This window comes from Miniopterus schreibersii (genome assembly GCF_964146895.1).
Source record: "Miniopterus schreibersii genome assembly, chromosome: 5".
In the NCBI taxonomy this organism is placed as follows: Eukaryota; Metazoa; Chordata; class Mammalia; order Chiroptera; family Miniopteridae; genus Miniopterus; species Miniopterus schreibersii.
In genome coordinates, this window is record NC_138106.1 from 70,402,628 (window position 1) to 70,427,842 (window position 25,215).

Genomic DNA, 25,215 nt, shown 5'->3' on the forward strand with positions numbered 1-25,215 from the left:
AGATCCACTCGCATCTTGGTCAACTAACACAAAGAAGAAATGGTCAGAGTGTGTGTCGCGAGGGATGGGGAGGAGTGAACATTTTCTTGATTAATTTTGTTGGGATGGGTGAAACCCCAAGGCAGCAGACCCAAAAATATATAAAATATAATGATATCATAAGTGTAATTTTTTGGAATGAATGTTAATTACATAGAATTTAGAAATATTAATAGAATATAATGAGAAGGATATTGGAGAGCATAGGAAGAACGACATAGCAAACTTTGCAGTGTCTACATAAACTAATAAGGTCATTTTAATGCACTTGCAGAGATGGAAATCCTCCATGGTAGAAATAAGAAGTGTAACTAAACAAAAGCTTTAATGAAAGGCTGCTTTTACAAGATTTATTGTTGCTGCTGCTGATAAAGATAATATTATACTTTTTTTTCCCCTCAGAATTTTTATGGTTTCTGGCCTAATGACAGAGTATAAATTCTTTGAAAATTTGTAATTTTTCCCAGGTGGGTTTCAAGTACTATTATGTTTTTACAGAGAAATTATTCTATATCAATAACCAAACATTTTTATAATGTTTCGAAGTATTTCTTCCAACAGGTTCCTCATTTTAAATAGTGGAGAAAATAATTGATTCACAAAACCAAGAAAAATAATCACAATGTTATAAGAAAACATTTACTTTATTCGTGACAGAAATATTAACTTGTCTTTAGAAATATTTTCTGGCAAAACAAAGGCCTGAATATAGTCATTGTAGTTATTAGGAGCATATTAGAAACACATATCTTTTAAAACAAATTAAGCGAACACATTTTGAATTGAGCAGGATTATTTTTTTTAAAAATTTTAAGGAAAAATCCTTCAAGTTTTCTTTCTATTGCAATACAGTAAACCTGATTCTCTGACTGCAAGTCAAAAAGAGGTCTTATATACATTCAAGAGGAAACTTCTCTCCAAGTAAAGGGAAGCATTTCAGCAAGAAGCGTATGACCACCCCCGCTTTCATATTTGGTAGAGCAGTCGATACATTTCCTAGTACCAGCCTCCAATCAATGCTCCATTTCTTTTTGACACAAAACTCTTGAATACAGAGGAGCAGGTTAAGACTAACCCGGTACATGTGGGAATTATGTTCTGCTAAGGGAATTTGAAAATTTGCAACTGACAAAACCGATATAAGCATGAATGTGGAAGTGGGCCCTGAGAAAGCTTTTCTTCACTTGCAAGCAGGGAACATGCACAACCTAGAGCACACGTGGGCTTGGGGAAGGAGATCAAGTTCACCAGAATAGGGGAAGGAAGACTGGTTTTGGAGATTCAAAATGGAAAAGGTCCTGCATAAGGATTGATCCCTCAACTGCCAGTACCTGGATAAAGTGTCTATTCTATGGATTTGACCTCGTGGAATTATTGTGAAACAAAACAAACTGTTGAAATAGGTAATCCATAATCTTACACCAGTTCTATATTAATGACCATATTTCAGAAGAAGTGAATTTTCAAACACGACTGGTACATAACTCTGCTGAATGATAAAGTAATTGAATGGAATTTAGTATCCAGTGGTTTGACAGTTTGACTTCCCATCTTTCTTCGGTGTTTTGTCCCTGGCTTTTACACATCCTTCATTTGAAAATGTTTAGAAGAAGCAAAGCAATACTTACTTTTCTAGTGCTGGTATATTTAAAATTGTAGCAGGAAGTTAACCTTCATTATCTAATATATAACCGCTTTCTATGATAATTATACTTTCTTCCTCTATCTTATCAATTAAGTTATATACGCTATTATATCATTACACTTGTTATCAGTGTGAAAATATGTAGTTTTTTTTTGGTAAAAGTTCTCAACTTTTAGTAACTTGGGAAATTTTCTTTGAAATTTTATCTCATTACATAAATCTTATGTATTCAGGGAAATAAGTCATATTATGTGTAATCTATTTTTGGTAAATTTCAAAAGAAAGTGCAAATTGCCAATTATAAGTCTTATGTTACCTACTATTTAAAGATATTAAAAAGAAATCACTCATACTTGTTCATGAAGGATGGCATGACCTGTACCTCCAGTATGTGAGGGAAACACACAGATGAAGTGATAATTACTGCAAAGCCACCTTTTGGATTAAAAAAATGTTCTATTCACACAGAAATAATAAACTTGATTCATCCCGGAGCTCTGAAGGAAGATTTGACTTCTTTGTCACTTACAGTATTGTTTTCCTAGATTTGAGCTTCAGTCCAACTCGGAGTAGAGGGTTGTATGTGTATTTAGATGAACATACTCTGCTTTGGATTTGTTCCTTTGGGCTGATGCACTGTACCTCTTAACAGTTCTCCAATATGAATATATAAATTTCTGGGGTGGGTATAAGTAAATCAACTTAACAAATTATTTTAACTTTAGCAAGGCCTTTGATGAATAAATTACACTCAAATGTTGGTGAGAAGGGAAAGAGAAATAAGCAGAGAATGAGAGGGACTAGAACAGGCTTTGAATTGTCAACACAGCACAAGGGCCCTGAAGGATAAAGGGAAAGGAAGGAGAAAAGCGCTTTAGATAAACCTCAGTTGCTTGGCTTTGTTTGGGCCAGACTGCTCCGTAGTGCCCGTGAGCTCTGACGTGTCTTCATGTGCTTAACATGCCCAAAGGAGAAGTCATCCTGTCACCAGTAGACCCCTTCTCTTGAGTTTCTCATTTCAGTTGAGGACGAGTTATCGGACTCATTCTTTTCATCTGCCTGCCTGCTTATTAACTTACTTGCTACCCTGTAGATTCTACCCCTATCCTATCTGTCATCTGTTTCTTCCTTGACATTCTCATTGCCAGAATCAAGTTCAGGACTTCATCGCCTCTTGCCTGGATTATTGATTGGCTTTCTAACAAGAAATCATTATCTCTAAGTACCCTATTTGCTTGAATCCATACAGATCAGATACACATATATATTTTAGAATTGCCCTAAACTTATAATGTACCAGAATTGTCCTAAACTTATAATTTTTCTACTAAAAAGTGCCAGTGACCACTCATTGACAGACAGTAACAAAATTGACAATAAAATTCTTTTTCTGACATGCAGTCAGCCACAATAACGGCCAATTTCTCTTTTAATCTCTTCTTATCCTCTTATTTTAAATAGTTGCCAAACTCATTGATGTTTCATGAACATGCCCCACCAAATATTTGCAGGATGCAGACTGAACTCCTAATGTTTCCATCGCTTGGAGTATGTGCTTCTATTTCTCTTACTCAGATGTTGTTTATTTAATAATATTTTGGAGATAGTCTTTATGAAATTTTCCTGATTTTTCTGAACCATAAGTGATATTTATTAAAATTTGAACCTTTATAATTACATAAACACCTTCCATGCCAGATCTTCATTTTTTTTCTTTTCTATTATAGGGTTCATTTTTTTGGGTTCTACCTTTTAGATTGTAAACATGTTAAGGGAATAAAATGCATTTTATTATTTCTTGTATCTTCTATATAGTACATCTCAATGCCTTATATAAAATAAGAACTTTGTAAATATTTGTTAGGTCGACAGTAATGTGTTGTAGAGACACAAAAAATGTAATGCACTTTAAGCACCCCACAAAGAAAGAATGTTTAGAATACACATAATGGTGCAGCTTAAAAAAAAAGTATTGTGTTTCAAATGATCTGATGGTAGGCCTTTCAAAAAGTGGTCTGTGATCTTCTCCATTGTTTTTAAATCCCTATATAAATATAGAAGAAAAAATTATGAAATTGCTTTGGTTCACTGAACTAGTAGAATGACTAATTGGGAGATATATACATATATATAATTATCATTTTTACAATATATATACATATATATTTATCATGATGAGTCTTTGTCTATTCATTTCTACTAATTGGAAACAAATTTCTTTTAAGTCAGTGAAAAGTTCTAAGAGTTTCTATCACATTCTCTCTGATAGAAAGGAAATAATGTTTAAATCAAAGGTATAGGGGGGCTGAAGTATAAAGTATCATGAACATTTTAGTTAGCAACTGAGCTTATTAACATGAACATAAATGAAATATATTTTACATTCTTAAAAAGACATTAGGAGAATACTAACTATGGTGAGTAACCTAGGGTACTTAGTGCCTTAAATTCGATTCCCAAATAATTATGTGTAAGTATAACACCTGCCCTGATCTCCCCCCTTTCCCCTTTGAGTTATTGCTACTTAGGGTAAGGCTTTGATTTCAAATGCTGATAATGGATGGTTATGACAGACAACAGTGTTGTGATTGGGGGGGGGGCGGGGATGGAGGTGGAAGAGGGGATGGGGGCATAAATGTTGATGAAAAAATTAAATTAAATTAAAAATATTCTTCTAGGAATTCATATTAAACAAAAATAAAATGCTAAATAAGCACAAGTTCAGTATCTAAAATTATTTTGTAGTGTCTAACTCACTTTATGATTGCTCTTTACTATCTAAATGCAAAGACATTATCAATTTCTGACTTTTACATTTCCTCTAGTCATACTAAGTAAGAGTCCTTGTTAGCTCTTCCCCCCTCCTCTATTGCCCTGGGTGTGGCGGACAGGGAACAAGAGTGGCTAGGTGGGAGAAATGTGTGCTTTAGGGTGAATTATAATTTTTAATAAATAATAAAATTATATAATAAAACAGTAGGATTCTATAGAAATTATGGAAGGAGGCGTGTTAATTGAGCACTCTTCTATAATATTTGTAAGACATAAATCTAGAAAACTGCTGTTATTAATAATATATGTATATATATTTCCACTTAGCCTTTTATGAACATTGCATAGGCAAAATACTTACAATGAATTATTTTCTAATTTTGAGTACTCTAGAACAATGGTCAAAAGAAACATCTTTATATCAATAAATTTTATATTCATGTTGCTATTAAAATATAAACTATATTCTTATTACTTTAGCAGTTTTAATTTATTTCCTTCTAAAAGTTTAAGTGTTTCATCACTTAGCATTCATTTAGTTACTTCACCTCAAAAAAACCCCCAACCTTTTAATAATAAACCCTTTTTAAACTAACATCGGCATCTCACAAGTTTTTGGAATGCTTTCTTGAAATCTTCGTTAAAAATTGTATAAATCAGCGGATTTATAAGGGAATTGAGATAGCCAAGCCATGTCAAAAAATTTGACATTTCTTCAGAAATTTTACAGTTTTCACAGACATTAACCACCAATTCTTTTACAAAAAAGGGAAGCCAGCATATTACAAATGCACCCAGAATGAGGCCCAGGGTGGTGGCTGCTTTGCGCTCCCTGGTGCCTGAGATCCTCTGCCTTCTCCAGGATTTCTCGTGCCTGAAGCCCCCGGGCGTTTTCCCGGCGCCGTGAGTTTTATCCAAGTCTGTCGAGGGGTCGGACAGAGACTTCTCCAGCGCGCAGGCTGCCGAGGCCAGTCTAGAGCTTCTGTGCTCACTCTCCAGAAGCACCTGGCCGTTCAGGTCCTCCTTGGCGATCCTGCTCGCTTGCCTCTTGTGGTACAAGGTCTTCGCTGCTCTATATATTTTGTAATAGAGGATCAAAATCAATGTCAGGGGGATGTAGAAAGCTCCAAACGTTGAGTAAATGGTGGAAACGATGTGGTCGTGCTTGATGACGCACTCGTCCTCTCGGCTGGTTGCCTGGTGCCTCCAGAAGAGAGGAGGCATGGAGATGAAGACAGATAGGGTCCACACCACCGCAATCATGATGCCCGCGCGCCTGGGGGTCCTTTTCCTGGCATACTCCACAGCGTCCGTGATGGCCCGGTACCGGTCCAAGGCGATGGCCGAGAGATGCAGGATGGAGCAGGTACAGCAGGTGATGTCAACGCTCAGCCAGATGTCACAGACGGCCTGGCCCATGACCCAGCTCTCTCTCACGATGTACACAATGCTGAAAGGCATCACCAGGACGGCCACCAGGAAATCTGTAACTGCCAGGGAGCAGATTAAATAGTTGGCCGGGTGGTGCAGCTTCCTGGTCACAAGAATGGCAGTGATCACCAGAGAGTTGATGGTGGTTGTCATCAGCGCCAGCCCGGACAGGGTGAGGGACACCAGAATCTTGGATGGCGTTCTGTTGAATAGGTCTTCTGAGGTCAGGTTCTGATCAGACGTGTTTAAGAAATCCATTTTGGTGGTTGTCTTAAAACATCAATATAGTTGGAAATTGGTTACCTGTAACAAAGGAGGGGAAAACAGTTCAAAGAAGGCTTTAAAGATCTTTTCCTTTCAGAACAATTTTTAAAAAGCATATGTGTATTTTCCCCCAGAATATTCTATGGATTAAAAAAATGAGTTGACATTGCACATTTTCTTTTTTGTTTTTAATAAGAAACCCATGAGAACAGCAACAAATAACTTTCAAAACATTTCTTAAAATATAGCTCAAATAAAACAATTTTTATGAGTAAGCTAAACTATTATGCAGTAAAATCTCTACCATTATAGAATTGCATTAAAAAGACTGTATTAATCCTAGCTATGATTTTCTCTTGTCTGCACCAGAAAAAGTTTAAAAGCACATGTCATTAATATTTATTTGTGCATTATATAAGAAAATATTATTTTAAAGGCAGTATTTTAAACCATAAACAATTTTGTACTTAATTCAAAGTTACATTGAGAACATTATTATTGAGTTTATGGAGACTAAAGGAACTTTTAATGTATTTTATGTCATGATATAAAGGAAAATAAACAAAAATAAAATATTTTTAGTATCTCTCTAGCATTCCATGATTATTTTATGAAATTAGGAAAATGTCAGAGTGTTTAGTAGTCTTTGTGGTTAGAAGTAGTTAATTTAGTTTAAAATAAAATTAGTTACAGTCAAATAACTGGACAACACTGCCCATTATTACAGTAAAATATATGACCAAACAGCCCACTCAACAAGGTGAACGTCACTCTAAGGACAACTCAGAATGGCACACACCCTGAAATGCAAAGTATTCTTTTTACAACTCACCATTATGACAATCATGCAACCTTACTTCTGAAAGAAGACCCTCCAAACATGGTTTATGATTTTTAAATCAGTCCATGCTATTGTTTAATTATAAGTCAAATAAAAGCAATTGGAATGTAACCAAATAAGAATAATCATTTTTATAAGATAATTTTTTTGCATCTACACTTCTCTCTTTTTAAAATTTATTTTTTAAATTTATCTTTATTGCTAAAAGTATGACAGATGTCCTCCTTGCTCCCCATTGACCCCTCTCTTGCTTTAATAATTCTTTAGTAGCTACCTATATCTTAGGAAGAGACAGAGAGGAGATGGAACCTGAAACTTTATTCTTACTAATAACTAATAATAATTTTACCTCCATAGTCCTTAAATAGTTTTTTACTTTAAATGGTTATATTTCATTTGTTGGAACAAATAGAACAATAATTAAAAATACGTGGTATTTCTATATCAAGTGCTTCTTATGAAATGTGTGTATTAGAAAACATTGGAGTGCACGGTATTTAATATTCTACTTGTTTTTGGTTCACCAGCACTAAATTTAATTTTTATTTTCTCATATTCATTGAAGGCAGGTTCTGATGGCTTGCTCCTAAGTAAATTGAGAGGCAGAAGAAATTTGAATACCTGCTACCTGGAAAATGAGTATTTCTTCAGTGTGTAATTGAAAAGGAGTTGTATATCTATAATTTATATCAACAGTTACCCACTTTTTAAAAAAAATGTTTTTATTGATTTTGTTTTTGAGAGCGAGAAAGGGAGAGGGAGAGAGATAGAAACATTGATGCATCAACATTGGTTGGCTGGCTCCTGAACACCCGCTGCTGGGGATCGAACCTGGAAACCCAGGCATGTGCCCTGACCTGGAATGGAACCAGTGACTTCTTGGTGCATGGGCCAGTGCTCAACCTCTGAGCTACACCAGCCGGGCAACATTTACCTATTTTCAAAGGTCAAGGAAGACAACTCCAGATAAAGGATAGAGGCTAAAGTCTCCTTCGGAATTCTAAACCAGTTGCTCTGGAATTTAATTGCTTCAGAATTACCAGGAGGAGTTGTTAAAACACAGATTGCTAGGTCCCACTCTCTGGGGTTTGAGAGATGGTAAATCTGAGGCGGGAGCTTTAAATCTGCATTTCTAGCAGGAGCCCAGGTGATGCTGCTGCTGGTCCAGGAAGTCAGGTTTGTGGAGGGTAATCAGTATGATTGTTAGCTCTTTGCTTAATCCTTTCACTGCTGTAGCATCTCCGAGCGCCTGTCACTGAGAGCAGCTCTGACATTTCTGCTGTACGACTTTCTCAGCATCTCTCTTTCCCACATTCCTCACTTTCTTCTTGGAGTGCCTCAAATAAATGATCTTACTCCAGTTTTTCTCCTGTTGTTTCCCTATTTCATTGAGGTCTTAGGGCAGCTCTTGGACCTCCTGCTCTAGGCCTTTTAACTCCCTCGTCCCCACATCATTTCCACTCTTTCCAACCCATTATGAGAGTTATGCCATATGACAATATTTCCTAAATCAATATTGGATCATAGGTCCTGGGGCATAATGATGCGCTCATTGGTACCATGAGAACTGTCATGAAAATCTTTGATATGTGTTTTCAATATCAGTGAACCTCATAGTATTTAGCTAGCTTCCCTGGAAACATCTCTGGGGTGTGTGTGGGGGGGGTCCATGGTCAACGGTGAAACGCCTACTCCAAAGCCATTTAGACATTTTAGAAACATGGTAGATTAATTAATTTCTACATTCCTTCCGATTTTACCCCCATCATAAAATTTGCACTACAAATTAGACTATTCAATAAAAAGGCTAAATGTTTTCTTAATTGGTTAATTCTTTTGAAAAAGTATTTAGTATTATGAAAATTCATTTAAAAGTGCTGACACTTTCCATGTTATAAGCAAAAGTAACTTTCCATTTTAATTTGCCTGATAAACAATGTTGGAACACGAGCCTCTTCAAGAGATAACTTCAAATTACACTTTGAGTAGAATATTAAAAAAGATAAACTGAAAATAGTAATGTGTGTTTCCATAATAAAAATAATTCTGTAAAAAAATGGACCAGTTTATAAAAAGGTGAATTATTTGATAATTCAATTGATTTCTCTAACCATCACACTGTAGCATTTAAATTAAGCCCAATAAAATGGTATTTACTAAGGAAAAAAATCAAAGTGTGTCATAAATTCAACTGCAGTTTATCAGAAATCTCATTATTAAATTTAGAAAAATTAATCTTCTAATAGTATATTTATAGAAAGCAAAGAAAATAGGAAAACAAGTGTAGCCAATCACAAATGGGTTTCTTTATCTTTTTGTCTTATTTCCTTGCCACTTACAATTAAAATTTCAATGAATCATGTACCATTATTAAATCAAACACAGCCTTTAATCAGATTTGTTCGTATTCCTTTCATTTAAAGTTCCCACTGTGAGTCCTCATGATGGTAGGTACTACCTTTGGGTTACTGAACATAGGCTATGTCACACAAGTTTCTCTTATTCTTAGAACACAGATTGTATTCTGTATTTTGAATGTCTTCACTGGGTAATAGTCAGGATTACTCTTTAAGTGGAGCCTGTAGTCCCATCAATTATATGTAGTCTTTAAAAATTTTATTTAATATGTCTTTATTGATTTCAGGGGACAGGGTGAGAGAAATAGAAACATCAATGATGAGAGAGCCACTGGTGGCCTGCCTCCTGCACGCCCCCTGCTGGGGATCCAGCCCGAAGCCTGGGCTTGTGCCCTGACCAGGAAGAGAACCAGCGACCTCTTGGTGCAGGGGATGGCACTCAACCACTGAGCCACACTGGCTGAACATATTTTATTTTTTAAGGTACAGGAGACAACACTCATAAATTGTTTTGCTACCACAAAACATAGGTTGCCCTCTTTCTAGTCTCCTAGGTATTGTTTCATCACTTCCTTTTCAGACACCACTAAAAGTTTGTTCAGAGTCTCCTCACTTTTTTTCAGTTTCTCCAGGCCACCTAGTCTTAAAGCCAATGCCATGTGTATTGACTCTAAGTTGACAAGGATGGACTGTGCTGGATTATTTGTTGTCAACTCGGCATCCCTATGAGCTCCAGCCCCTGCAATGTAAAGTGGATGTAGGGAACTATATTTCCCAGAATCTACTTTACAGAGTTTGGATTTAATTTGATAATGAGAGGAATTCCCACAAGGTTTGGGAGGCAGAGGAGGAGGAGAGCTGATGGGCCTCTGAATGTGGTTGCAGCTAAATGCATGGGCAGACATTGATAGGAGCTTCTGTGAGCTCTTGGAAAATTTCTCAGATATTTTTGAGAACTACAACGGTTTCTAAGGAAGCCTTTGAGAACTATCCACTTTGGGGCCTTAGGCTGACATGTTCAGTGTCTGTTTCTTTAACTTTAGGCAGCAACTGGATTTTGACTTTAAATTTGACTTTAAATTCAATGTTTACTTTCCTGATCTTCTCCTAGCTTTTCCAACATTAATGTAAACTCCAATATCTTCATTAAATCCCTTTATTCCAGGAATGTGTTGGGTGACTCTGTTACCCTGACCAGTCTTAGACAGATACAAGGAGACATATTGCTAAGCGGTAACTGGAAATTAACAACCAAAGTAGCTTTAACCAATCTTAAAAATACTAAGCACAATGTTCATTAAAACCATTAATGAAAGCAGCTTTAACCATTAAAGCATCTTTTAACTAGCTTTAACCAAACAAATCTTAAAAATATTTAGGAAGAAGAGAGCATGTTCAATGAAATTTTGCATATTCACACATTTCTTTGTTTGAATGATTCTGGTTATTGTTTTCAAGTATTGCTTGCAGAATAGTCTGCTACAGTTGGGAAAATAATTGCAACAATGAAAATCTTAGGGAAAACTGCAGTGTGTTCAATGAGCACTGTGAAACTAGCCAGCAAACACACACAGAACAGACTCGTATGCTGCACTATTTCCTTTGGCTGTAACTGACCCTTGAAGAGGGAGGAAGCTGAGCGTTTGTGTGGGTGGAGGAGGGATGGGGGGACATGGAGGAATGGGGTTGTGGAGGCAGTAGAACTGATGTTTATTCCTGAGATGGACACTTCAGTTTATTAAGAGAATATCAAGCATTGTGAATGAAACCTACGAGTATTAGAGCTGAACAGAATTTCGGTTGACGTCTGTCTTCTCCATTTACTAGTGTGGGCCAGGAAAGTCATTTCAATTTTCAAAGACTCAGCTTCATTACCTGTAGAGTGAGAATAATAAGTTTCAAACCTTATAAAGTGTTATTGAAGATTAAATACAAATCCCTTAGGTGCCCGGCACCTCATAAACTTGATATTTAGACTTGTCATCCGTAGTGTGGAGCTAGCAACCTTTGCCTTTAGGATTATCAAAAGCATTAATCATGAAATGGGTCTAACAAGGTAAAAAATATTACTTTAATTTTTACCTCAGTCAACATTTTATAGTACCATCATTGTCTAATACCATGTTTTCTAATTCCTCTATAAGAAGGTGCCTTCTCTTTGGGTAAGACAAATAGTTCACTCCACAGTGACATTAGATATAAGAATGTAATAATGTCTTATGTGAGTAATTGTCACCAGGAACTAGATAAGAAATCTGGAAATTCTGTACCCTTACTGGAAAATTACTGAAAAAGTTAGATTTAGCTATATGCTAGAAGTGAAAAATATTTTTCAAAATTTCTTTCTAAGGAATGGAAAAAGATATTTCATGAAAATGGAAACAAACAAATAAAGCTGGAGTAGCAATATTTATAAAAGACAAAGTACAATTTAAAACAAAGGTTATAAAAGAGACAAAGAAAGACCCAGAAATTCCACTTCTGGGTATTTATCCAAAAAACCCAAAACCCTAATTCGAAAAGATATATGCACCCATATGTTCATTGCAACATGGTTTACAATAGCCAAGATACAGAAGTAACCTAAGTGTCCATCAGTAGATGAACGAATATATACATTCCTTATGTAAAATGGAATATTACTCATTCATAAAAATGAATGAAATTTTGCCATCTGCAACATGGAGGGGCCTAGAAGGTATTATACTAAGTGAAATAGGACAGATGAGAAAGATAATACCATATGATTTCACTTATTTGTGGAATTTAACCAATGAAATAAATCAACAAGCAAAACAGAAACCCACTCATAGATACAGAGAACATTTTTATGATTGCCAGATGGGAGTGAAGTTAGGGGTATGGATGAAAAGAGGGAAGAGATTAAGAAGTACAAAGTGGTAGTTACAAAACAGTCATGGGGATGTAAATACAGCATAGGGAATATAGTCAATAATATTATAATAACTATGCATGGTGTCAGATGGATGTAAGAATTATTGGGGTGATCACTTTGTAAGTTATATAAATGTATAATCACTATGTTATACACTGGAAGCTAATATTGTATGCCAGCCATAATTGAAAAATAAATTATTAAAAAATTCTTTCTAAAGTTAGTATTAATAATCTGATAAATATCTTAATCCAGGCATTTCATTTTTTATTCTTAATCTAGAATAAAATAGTACATTAGACAAAATCTAATCTCAAAATTTGGGTAAACAACAGTCCAGTTTACCTAAACATGAATAAAAACATCATGGTGAATTATTTGGAAAAAAAATATCACATGCTTAGGATGTATTAAAATTCAATGAAAGTTGTTGTTGTGAGGTTAAAAAAGATCTAATTTTAGTGATGATGTTTAATTTAACAGCTTCAAATTTTTTATGCACAATAACTAGTAAACCAAGCTAGGCTGGCAAGGTTTAAGCAGTTTCAAGCACAATATCCTCTCTCTCTCTCTCTCTAACCAGAACTTGAAAGGCATTACACTGTTACTTATATTTTATGCAAATGTTACTAATGGAATGAAAGGTATTTCACTTGAACATGATGTATACTCTATTTTATTCTACTTTCTTTTGTAAATATGCTAAATTGGAAGCATTTCTTTTCCTCTTCTTTAATTTTTAATCCACTTTCTCCCTTTCGATCCCTTATATGTGGAAGCCTTATAAAGTATATATTTGCATTTGGAAGGTTTAGTAAGCACCAACTGATTATCATAAATAAAATTAATATTGACATTTATTTAGCACCCTTGGGTTGGTAGAGCTGGTATACAAGGCAGAAATCTAGCAACATAGTGCGAGTGCTTAATAGCTGTCAGATCAAATTGGGTAGCTGATCTGTCATCTTCACCTAATGATATTATAGAATATTCAGCACTGAGCAGACGGCAGATGTTATATAGCCATGATTTGGACCTCAGTTTAAGTGCAATCTGGTCTTCCAGTCAGCTAGCTAATCACGGCTCTTAACTAAAATATGAAGAAAAATTCAACTTTTAAACTTGGATAAAACAAGCAGTGCTTGACTGAGACATATTTAGCCTAAATATATACTGATTTTATATAAATATAAGGTATTAAATAGTCACGATTTTAAATAAGATGGGTATTTTCTATTTTAATTTTATTTGGTTAACTTTACTTAATGCTGTAGAACTTGTACATCTCTGTTTTATGCAGTAAATTACCCTAGAATCCCAAGATATAAATTAAAGTGCAGGGGGTGATTAAGATAGCAACATCTTGAGATTCAACCCCAAAATAATTATGAAAATATTTTCAAAACATATTTTATAGTAAAAAAAATCATAGTGCAGAAAGAATGTATAGTATGTCCTATTCATGTAACATAAAGACTATTTATGAATATACTTATTTGTACATTGAATATCTCTGTAAGGATACACAAGAATCTGTTAACTTGGTTCTCTCCAGAGGATACAAATGCATGGCTAGGGAGATAAGGTTTGGAAAGAGACTCTAAAATTTTACACACATTATGCATGTTATCTATTTTTAAAAAAGAATAAAGTAAAAACTAACCAACCAATCAAACTTATTGAGTATATTAGTTTTTGTCAAACACTTTGTATAGTCTTATTTGAAACTAGAAGAAAAGAGCTAAGTGAAGGATTTAAGTTTGTAGCTAGTGAATATGTGAGCACGTATGTATCGGGGGTGTGGAAAACAGCAGGAACTTGGAGTTTCCATGTGTCATAGGCTCTTGTTTTCTCTCTGAATAGGAGACTGTGTCATCTGTTGAGGGGGAGGAGGCAGGGATCATGAGGGGTATGATGAACATTTGGCACAGCTGCTATAGAGGGTAGGAAGGGAAGTGATCAAAGGCAGCCAAAGAATTCTGCGTATTGTTTAGGGCTGTATGTGCCTCAGTCTTTACTAGGGTGCGGTTGTTCTTTGGAAATGCTCGGGAGCTTTGGTATGAGAGCAGAAAATGAACATTGCTGGATTATCTATCTTGTGGGAGAAGCACAAGGTAGCAAGGGAGTTGAGGATATTAGTGGAAAAGTCGTTAAAGTCAACTGATAAAGATACCAATTGGGAAATAAGTTTAGATTACAAGTGGAGGAGGCAGTGTCTTGGAAGAAGAAGTGGATTTAATTAGTTAAGAGAGGATTTCAAGGCAGAGCTCTTATCTTCTCTGGTTAGTGAGGACAACTCTTCCTTAGTCCCTGGTTTTCTTTTTCTTTTTTTAAAAATTGAATTTATTGGGGTGACATTGGTTCACAAAACCGTACAGGTTTCAAGTGTACAGCTCAATGAAATATAATCTGCACACTGCATCACGCATCCATTGCCCCAAGCAAAGTCTCTTTCTGTCCCCATTTCCCCCTTTGCTCACTTCCACCTACCACTCATTCCCCTTTCCCTCTGGCTCTCATGGCTTTCTGTTACTCAGCCCAGTCTCTGAAGGTAGCCCTTTAGAGTCTTTCAGAATGGCTCCAGCTAGCTCTTCCCAAAGTGGCCTCACTCAGGGAAACATTTGAATACATCTGGCACATTCCTACCTTGAAGCTTTTCCTATAGCTCACTGATTCTCAGAGTGCAGTTCCTGGACCAGCAGCATCTGCAGCAGCTGGCAACTTTTAGAAATGCAAAATCTTGCTTCCTCCCCTGACACCGAATCAGAAACTTTGGAAGTGGAACCCAGCAATCCCTATGTTTACAAACCCTCTAGGGAATTCCGATGCCTGCTCAAGTTAGAACCAACTGCTCTAGCTGTTTCTCTGCCTGACATAGTCTTTAAAAAAAAAATTGTATATATACACATATATATATGTATGTATATATACATCTATATGTATATAGATGTATACAGTCAAGAATTTCATACATCTATGTGTGTGTGTGTGTGTGTATATATATATATAAAATTCTTGACTCTATTACACATGTTCCCCATTTTCCCCCTTGACCCTCCACCCAGCCCCTGCTCCACCCCAGGCCTTCACCACACTATTGTCTGTGTCCTTGGGCTATGCCTATATGAATATAAGTTCTTTGGTTAATCTCTTCTTATCTCCCCCCACCCCACTCCCCTCTGAAATTTGTCAGTCTGGGCACAGATGGAAGGTCGGAGCTGGGTAACGGAGAAGGATGACCTTTTCTCTCTTTTCTAGTGCCTCTACGTTGTCCGAAGGGCGTGTTATTGATATGGGAGCCCATTCAGACTTGTTTTCCAGACTCTGCGTACTCCTGCGACTGCTTACTTTGTATATATTCATATTTATGCACATCGAAAGTATAATAGTCTTTAAAAACAAAATTTACTTTGATCATATTGTTACCGGAGAATTAAACTCCCTGTTGGAGGTTCTTGGGGTGCCACTGAAAGAAGCATTTTTAGAAGCCCCCATGGGAGGATGGTCTGTGGAAGATTTTATCGGTGTGGAGTTACATTTCTCTGGCTCCAATGTCACATTTCCCCCAAGCCAGTCCTGAAAGAGGGGCAGCTGGGAGTTTAATAGAGCCAGAAACAGGGCCAGTGTCCAGAGCTTCCCTTCCCTGTTGCAGTCGGGTGTGGTTCAGCATTCAGGCCAGTTTAAAGCCCATTAGTCCATGTGTGGAGTCCAGCCTGGCTGTGAGCCATGTGGGCAGAGGGGAGCGTGTCCCTGCAACAGGAATCATAGGAGCCAAGAGAGAGTGGCTCCTTTGTCTAGAAGTTTATATATTCAGGTTTCACTTGCTTGCAGTGACCATGCCCATCCTGGATAATTACCTGTTTCCAGGTGTGATTGATGGGAAACTACCCTTCCAAGTCACTCAGACCTTACTGGGCATGCATCCAAACTGCCTTTGTCCAGTCCCTTCCCTCATCAAACAGTGGGGAACAGACTTGGAGAATGTTAAATGCAGCTTTTTCACAAAGCTGTGTCAATGGCATGCCTATGTAATGTGGTCTCTCCTTTCACTCCTCTCTTGTAAAATAATAGCCAGGTTATTAAAACAGTATCGGTATGATGATGGTATTCTATTATGGTAGATGTCTATAATAATACTAAATGTATCTGAAATTTCTATTTATTTCTTAGACACTTTTTACCAGAACATCTGATTATTGAAGTATCGATCTTTTTGCTTAAAAAAGTAAAAAAAACCCCATAAATATGAGTATTATAAATAAGAGTTAAATAAATGCTATTTAACTCATTTCTATTTATGTTTTATTAAAACTCAGATATATTTAGGTTAATGTTTTAGTGATTTGTACTATACTAGAAGTTTTCAATGTTAATGAATCATTGTAAATAATTATCATAAATAATTATCATAAATAATTCCAGAAGCAATCCCCTTTTGTAGGTTCAGCAAGCAGAGTAATTAAGAGTTCACAAGTTAATATATTTGAAAGATTTTCTGAGCCCTGTCAAAGTGGAGTTGTCTTTTATTTTATGAGTTTTAAAAAACACGTAAAAAATCCAATTAATCAGCAAATATATATTTTAGTTCTTAAATCACTAATGAAGTTTTTTTGTCATTTGGGTTGAGTCATAAATTTAAAATTTAACTTATTTACGATTTTCTGTCAGATGTCAATTGTCATAAAATGATGAATAGAAATTACAATGCCAAAGATGTTCTTGTGACAGACCATTATTTTTCTATCAAAGCTTAAGTTTAACATGCAATAGAAATAAAATACCATATTTAGCAATCAATTTTCTCCTTTGGATAGAAAAAGCTCACAAAAGTGGGAGAGAAAAAAATGATTCAAAAGTTAAATACGCAACAGTTCTGATACCTTTCTTGGTGTCCTAGACCGTCTAAGAAGGGGAGGGCATAATATGAAGTCCAAAAAGGACATTTTAGTAGAGTATTCAAAGGCCATCTGAGCTACAGGGCTACTAAGGGAAAGGGTAGAATGTTAGCAGTTTCATCTGATGTGGCTCTAACCTGGGTAGGGAAAGCCTTAGTCAGTCACCTTTTGTCTGACTTGCAGAACAATTCATGGGCACATGGATATTCCTTGCCTTTATCTCTCATGGCTAAATTCTGAACTGCACAAGCCATCTAAAATGAATGTTTTATGGGCATAATACTTGGTGTTTGTGTTAATTCTGTGTTTGTTTAGTATCCTCAAAATGGCCTTGCAAAACTTATTAATCATAGGATATACTCTCACTTATTCCCCTAAAGATGTAACAAGTATTACCTAGCATCCTTGGCACATGTCTATTGACTTTACCTTTAAGAAGGCAGCATCTGATCAATATGCTTTTTGTATGTGTGGAAGGTCCGGAATGAGATCCTCTCCTGTATCTTGCCATGGTTTTGTATAGTCCAATTCAATCTTACAATTTCCATTCTCTTATTTTATAATTTGACATTAGTTGCCTCCTTTGGACCGAAGTTTACTTCTGTTATACATATGAAAAAGTAAGTGAATAGTGAAAAGGTGGTAGGAAATGTCTACTAAGAAGATTTTGGAACATCTTTTTTGAGACCACATAATGTAGCATATTATTTACATAGAAACATATGTCACTAATTCAAAGTTTCTGAAAATTTATGTCACTAACTGGATTAACATGTTGCTAATTGAATTAATCAGGGTTTGTGAAGGGCGTGGTTGTATAAAAGAAGAAATCCAACCATTCAGCTTAAGAAGAGGGAGTCATTAGGATGAGTGACTTAGTATTATACAAGGTCAGGAAATAAAGTACAGCTGGGGACTGGAAAGGGAAAGAGAAAGGGGAATCATGTTACTTATTTCTGGATTTGAGTGGTCTCTTTCATCTTCATTTATTTTTCCCCTTTTTTTTACTAACTTTCCCTGCTTGCATGTCAACCAACAAGAAGTCCTGGTGCCAGTATTATAACCCTTCCATTCAATTGCCTGCTTTGCCTCACAGTTAATTAACTCAGTAACTCCGTGCCCCATGGATATTCTGAGAAGAATGTTTAAATTGGTTTTAGAGTAAGGTGTCTTTAGATGTTGCCAACAGAGTGGAGTCGAGCTATGGCATGGGGAAAGGGGTAGATGGCAAAAGGAATTTCAGAGAAAGGTGATTACCCCAAATGATGTCAACAAAAACTAAAAATTAAGTAATATTGAAGAATTAAATTGATTACTCCATGTTGATAATTTTCTTGATATGTTTATGGCCAGTGTAAATAAATGACATCAGAGCCTTAGAAGTGGCTTAGTTTGACCTAATTAATGTATATTCAGTTGAAGATGAGAGGATTCAGAGTAAGTGTAAGGGCTATATTGCATTTTTATACTCTAATATTTTTGGATAATTTTATAGAATTTTAATACTTGCTCTTAGAAGATCTTTAAAAGAGGCTGAATACCTTGGCATTCTTCCAAGGCAGGAAGAAGACCAGATCTGATGAGAATCTAGGGCTATGATATTTTTAGCAATTGGTACAGAATTACTATAGTAATTCTGTTAATATAAATCTGAGGAATATAAATACTTAAATAAAATGCCAATCAATACAACTGACATAATTTAGTTTTCAAAAGAATTTCTGATGACTTTATGTCTTGCTAATTTAAGTGTAAAGAAAAAACTATTATGTTTGTAATGAATTCATTCATAACACAGATATGCATTTAGCTTCCTTTTTTATTTTTAGAAACAACTTTGACAGTACAATACTCATATGTTGACTTAATTATAATGAACTTCATGTTTCTTTTTGCATATGAATTTTTCTCTTGGCTTATTTTTAATTTTATGCTGAAGAAATTATACATATATTTAAATAAAAGTTGTTTATGGATGTATGACTTTAAAATAAATTGCAATTTGAAATAGCCTTTGTAGCCCTGGCTAGTGTGGCTCAGTTGGTTGGGTGTCGTCCAGTACACCAAAGGATTGTTGGTTTGATTCCTGGTCAGGGCACAGGCCAGGTTGCAGGCTTGATCCCCAGTGGGGGTACTGCAGGAGGCAGCTGGTTCATGTTTCACTTTCATATTGATGTTTCTCCCATCCCTTTCTCTAAAAGTCAATAATAAGTAAATAAATAGTCTTTGTAGCTATTTCTCACACTATCTCCATTTCCTAAAGCAGTTTTTGCAAAATTTAATTGATTTGCCTATTAGTTTTCCACTCTTCCCTTTAAATATTGCTGTTCTAAGTAGTTGCCAAAGCAGCAATTTTGAATTGCTAGACAGATCCCAATTTTTATCATCTCTTTGCAAGAAATTGAAGCTGCCTTTCTCTCTTTCTTTTGTGGCATGTCAATATTTAAAAAGTAAAAACTTACCTATTTTCATTATTTAGATTCTATGTATGTCATTTTTTTAAAGACATTTTTATCGATTTTTTTAGAGACAGGAAGGGAGATGGAGAGAGAGAGAAATATCAATGTGAGAGCAAACATCAAGCAGCTGCCTCCTGCACACCCCTAGGGGGCATGGAGCCCACAACCCAGTCATGTGCCCTGACTGGGCATCGAACACTGCAAACTTTTTGGTGTACAGAACAACGGTGAACCAACTGAGCCACCATGGTCAGGGCTATGTATGCCATTTTTGATGCAATTTAGATGTTTAGCATATTTAGGTTGCTAGATTTAGCAAATGAAAAATAGAATGCCCAGTTAAAGTTGAATTTCAGATAAACAAGGAATACTCTTTAAAGTATGTCGAGAATGTTTAAGCTGACAAAAATATTTCTTGTCTATCTGAATTCAAGTTTAACTCGGTGTCCTGTATTTTACCTGGTTACTCTAAAACATTTTACCATATTTGGTAGAATTTATGGAAACATAGCATTCTTTTTAGATCCAATCTCCTTTTTTATATAATCTCCTTTATGTGCCATTGTTAGATTACACAATGAGAAAACAGTGAATTCAGTTTTATATATATATATATATATTTTTTTTTCATACAGTGAAGTTGTTTTCATGGGTAAGATATCAGATACTATGTCTGCATATAATACATTAAAGTTACATGAAAAAAATTCAACAACCTAACAAGTAGCCACAATCCTGGTGACACTTGTCTCCAGTTTAACATTTTATCTCAGAATTTACTTTAAAACCTCCCCTACAGCTTTTAGGCTTCCTCCCTTGATTAGAGTTTGTTGGGGATGAGCTTGCTTTCAATGACAAGGAAGGGCAGGTTAAAATTAGTTTTCTGGCTTTATACCAGTCATCAGTAATATGCAGCAGTATTTCTCAACCTATATTCCTTGGACTTGAACCACTAAAGCTATTAATGGACGCCCCTGCGGGGAGGGGTGGTCAAAGGAAATTGGGAAATTCTGGGTTAAAGGCCCATCTCTACTGTGGAACTTCTCTTAAGCTTCGGGATGCTCCTTTTCTCTGGGCATCTGGAAGAGGGGCCCACAGTAAACTGCTTTTCCGCTTTTTTTTTGGCCTATAGACCTTTTTGTGTGTGTGACACACCAAGTACATTTTGTAAGACATTAGAGTTCTAAGAAACACCATTTGGGAATTCTGAAGAAGGTTCCAACTCATTTTCACCTGATTTCCAGACCACAGGTTTTTGAGGACTAGAGGACTGTGATCGGCATCAGAAGCCAGTATCCCACAGTCTCAGCCAGGCTGCATCAACCAGGACAGACTTCAAATGGCCAACTCTGACCATTGGTGGGTTAATTTAAATAGAATAAACTCAATGAGGGAATAGGAAATAGGGAAGGCATAGGGATTGGAGAAAATGATAATTGGAAATAACTTTTATTGAACACTTACTATGTATGGTACTGGAAATCACACAAGGTGCCTTACCTAGTTTGTCTATATGATTTTCATAATATTCTCACAATAAAAGTGTTATACCCATTTATACATGAAGAAACTGAGGCTCAGAAAAGTTTAGTGATTTATTGTCACGCACAATTAAGTTGTCACAGCTGGAATTTGGTACAGGATTTTTAGGCTTTAAACACATATTCTTTCCCTACTTTTAGGAATCCACTAAAAGTCCATTTCTTTTGGCTTCTTGTATCCCTAGAACTATCCATACTACTACTTCCATTTTGAGAATTACCACTCTAATACTATCTCTAATCTAATCAGCAATGATTCTTTATTAATCATCTGGACAGCTACCATTTTTGGGTAGTTTACAAAATCTGCTTCTTTTTGTGATTCATTTAGGATGTTTCTCAAATGGCAGATCCATAACCACTCACAGGGCTAAACAAAGGTTCCTCAGGTAGTGAAATGCCAGCTGTTCTCAATTTGCTGCCTGTCATTTTGAAATCACCTGAGTACATAAAAAATATTGATGCCTGCGTTCAGCCCCAGAAATCCTGATTCAATGGATCTGGGCTGTGGCATGGGCAATGGGATTTTCAAACACCACCTGGGTGAGTTTAACATGCAGCCAGGCTGAAGGCCACTGTTCTTAGGGGTAAAGATGAACATGTAAGTATTTCCATAAAGAAACAAAGGAAATGTGTTAACGATACTTTTTATTTAACAAACTCAAAATTTTTAAAAATAGCTGCTGAGTCCAAGAATTTTTTCAGATGCAACATGAGCGGGTTGAGACTTGGTATCTTTTCCTATTTAAATGATCTTTGTATTCAGTTGGGGTACTGTGATGTAAAATGTGTACTTATTTCATTAGTTAGGTTACTGAGTCACTCCTATTTAATCTGTGAAACTCAAAATCCTCCACAAACCATGTGGTCTCACATCACATCTCAGTGTAGATTTAATTACTGTACTAAGAAAATCACATTAACAAAACAGCATGAAATACCCTGGTGGCAATGTCTTAAATCTGTTTACTAATACACTTTTTATATCTCATGCTTGTCTCTCTCATATTTACACTGCCTGAAAGTCTCCTAAAGTGATCTAAAGCAAACTATCACTTTCTCGATGTAACTAAAGCATTTTTCAAACCATTCTTCCATTTTGGATATTAATTTTTTTTTTCTTCATTTACAAAACTGATGAAAAAGACTTTATTATATTTGTTTTGGTAGCAATACAGTGTATATAACTTTTTAAAATTTATTAATTTTAGAAGGGGGAGTAAGAGAGAGAGAGAGACAGACAGAGAGAGGGAGAGAGAGAAAAAGAGAGAAACATCAATATGCTGTTCCACTTATTTATGCATTCACTGGTTGATTCTTATATGTGCCCTGACTGGGGATCGAACCTGCAACTTGGTGTATAGGGACAATGCTCTAAGCAACTGAGCTACCTGACCAGTGTGTAGTATAACTTTAATTTTAGAAGCAAATGCTAAAGTAATAGTAGTGACAATAACAATGTGTATTTATTGAAAAGACAAAGAGCTCAAATTGCCAGGCTCTGGCATGAATGGGTGTAGGAAGCAAGAGAGAATTTGAATATAATAAGACTGGTAACTTATGGTGCACTAATTGTATTATAGTCATAGTCTCCTTCAACCCTCTCAACGATGCTGCGGTTTAGGGACTATGCCATCCCCACTACATGACCGGGTGAACTGAATCTCAGAGAGCAGGCTGGGAACTCAAAGAATCTGGCTCTAAATAAATCCTGTCGTCCGAACCACCATATGTTATTGCCTTCCTCAAAATGTTCATATTTTCAGCTTGAATGGCTGAAAGCTTGGTTATATCAAACAACATACATGTATAATTTAGTTAATTAACAGTTTCAAGGTGGGTGTCAAGGTAATGAATTTGTACTTAGACATACGTAATTTAGAGTGCTGGAATTTTACTCTGAAGTGATGTTCATCAGGCAGTCCATCAGGCAATACGCATCGGAAATTCAGAAGAAAGTTCAGAGCTGAAAAGGTGGGTACATATGTATGGAGGTGGTGGTTGAAAATGTAGTAGTAAGAACTTATATGCATGTATGCATAACCCCTGCACACAGACAATAGTGCAGTGAAGTCCTGGGCTGGGGTGGATACTGGACGGAGGGGGTCAATGGGGGGAAAGGGGGACATCTGTAATACTTTCAACAATAAAGATAAATTTTTAAAAAACTGAGAACTTAAAAAAATGCTTATTATTATATGTTAACATAAATAAATTTTTATGCAAAAAAGAAAAAGGAAATGTAGTAATAGATAAAATAACCAATGGAAGAAGTATAAAAGAAGAAGTGTTTTTAACATTAATCATGTGAGGGAACACCTCTCATTGTGGAGCAGATAGAGCACAGGTGGAGGGAGGAGGGAGATGGCAAAATAAAGAGAATATATTATCACGGAAACCAAGGGAAGAGATTTTAAGAAAGAAATGATGATTAATGCAGCAGAAATGTACTAGAATAAGGTGTAGGTAAAGGGATCCTGGATTTGACTGTTAGCAAATTATTAGCAATCTTCTGTGGAATGATCTTAATAATGCTGTAAGGCTGGAAAAGAAATTGTGTTAGCTGATCGTGTAAATAAAGAATTTAGTTTAGAAGTAGCTAATGTTTTTAGAGTGCTTCCTCTGGACCACAAACTACTGAACTCTGCTTGTGCCCTTGAGTACAAAGAATTAAAGAATTAAAGAGAGAAATAGACAATATAAAAGTTTAAAAAAACCCCACCCTTTCCTACCAAATGATAGAACAATAAGACCTCTCCACCCATCCCCGCCAGCTCATAAAGAAAAAAAAAGAGTAAAAACATAGAGCATCTAAACAACACAATTTTTTACTGTGGTCTAGTTTATATGTATAGAACATCCAACAACTGCAATATATATAAAAGATGTTTAATAAAACCCTAAGTATTTGAAAATTGAACAACATACTTCTAATTATTCATGGGTCAAATAAGGAACCGCAAGGAAAATTAAAAATATTTTGAATTTAATGATAAAAATATTATATATCAAAATTTCTAGAGACAACTAAACAGTTCTTAGAAGAAAACTGAGCACTTATTGCTTTTATTAGATATAAAAGAAAACATGAATAAATAGAAGTGATAAGAAGTTGTCCTGTCAGCAGCCATTCCTTTAAGATTTTATCTCAATAAACTAGAAGAGCAAACTAAATCCAAGTAAGCTGACTGAAAGAGATCATAAAGATAAGAGCAGAAATCAATGACATAAATATAGAAAAATATTTTTAAAATGAACAAATTTAAAAATGGTGCTTTGAAAGATCACATAGGTGATGAAATTCTAGATTGATCTAGGAAAATAAAAGATTAAAAGCAAATCAGGAATAAGAGAAAAGAAAGAAGGGCTTTCTAAACAAATCATAAAGATATTAAAAGGATCGTAAGAGAGTATTAGGAATAATAATGTCAACAAATTTAGACAATTTAGATAAAATAAATTCCTTGAAAGACAGAAATTACCAAAGCTCACGAAAGGGGGGAAAAAAAGATAACCCAAAGAGCTTTATATCAGTGAAAGAAATTGAATTAGTCATTAAATACCTTCCTACAAGGAAAATTCTAATTCCACATGGTTTCACTGGTGAATTTTACTGAATATATTACAAAGAAATAGGATAAATTTAATAAAAATGCTTTTAGTAAATAGAAGAGGCAGGTACATTTCCAACTAATTTCACAAAGTCAACACTATTCTGATACCAAAACCAGAGAAAGCCATTAAAAAACAAAACCCAAACCCCAGTATCCCCATGAACCCAAATACTTCACAAAAGAAGATATCTGAATAGCCTGAATACCGTGAAATATGGTCAACATCATAATAAAAAGGGAAGGGTATTTAAATAATGAAATATGATGTTAGCTGTAAACTTCTTATAGATAACCTTTCATCAAATGAAAAGTTCCTTTCTACTCCTACTTTTCTGAGAGTTTTTACCATGAATGGGTGGGTTCTGTCATAATTTTTTTCTGCTCCAATTGAGAAAGTGGCTTTTCTCTTTTATTGTGTTAATATATTGACTTACTTTGGTAGATTTAAAAAAATATTAATG

At 35.5% G+C, this 25,215-nt stretch overlaps 1 protein-coding gene across 1 annotated transcript in view; it reads right to left on the reverse strand.

Annotated features, from left to right (window-relative positions):
* Nucleotides 1–4,991: 4,991 nt before the first annotated feature.
* HTR1F (5-hydroxytryptamine receptor 1F) overlaps nt 4,992–25,215 on the reverse strand; it is a 64,089-nt gene continuing 43,865 nt past the window's right edge. The window contains exons 3-4 of the mRNA XM_081138144.1: nt 11,123–11,224; nt 4,992–6,190 (exon numbers count right to left, since the gene is read on the reverse strand). Coding sequence (XP_080994270.1) covers nt 5,048–6,145 — 1,098 coding nt within the window. The 5' untranslated portion in view covers nt 6,146–6,190; nt 11,123–11,224 and the 3' untranslated portion in view covers nt 4,992–5,047. The remainder of the gene's footprint in view (nt 6,191–11,122; nt 11,225–25,215) is intronic.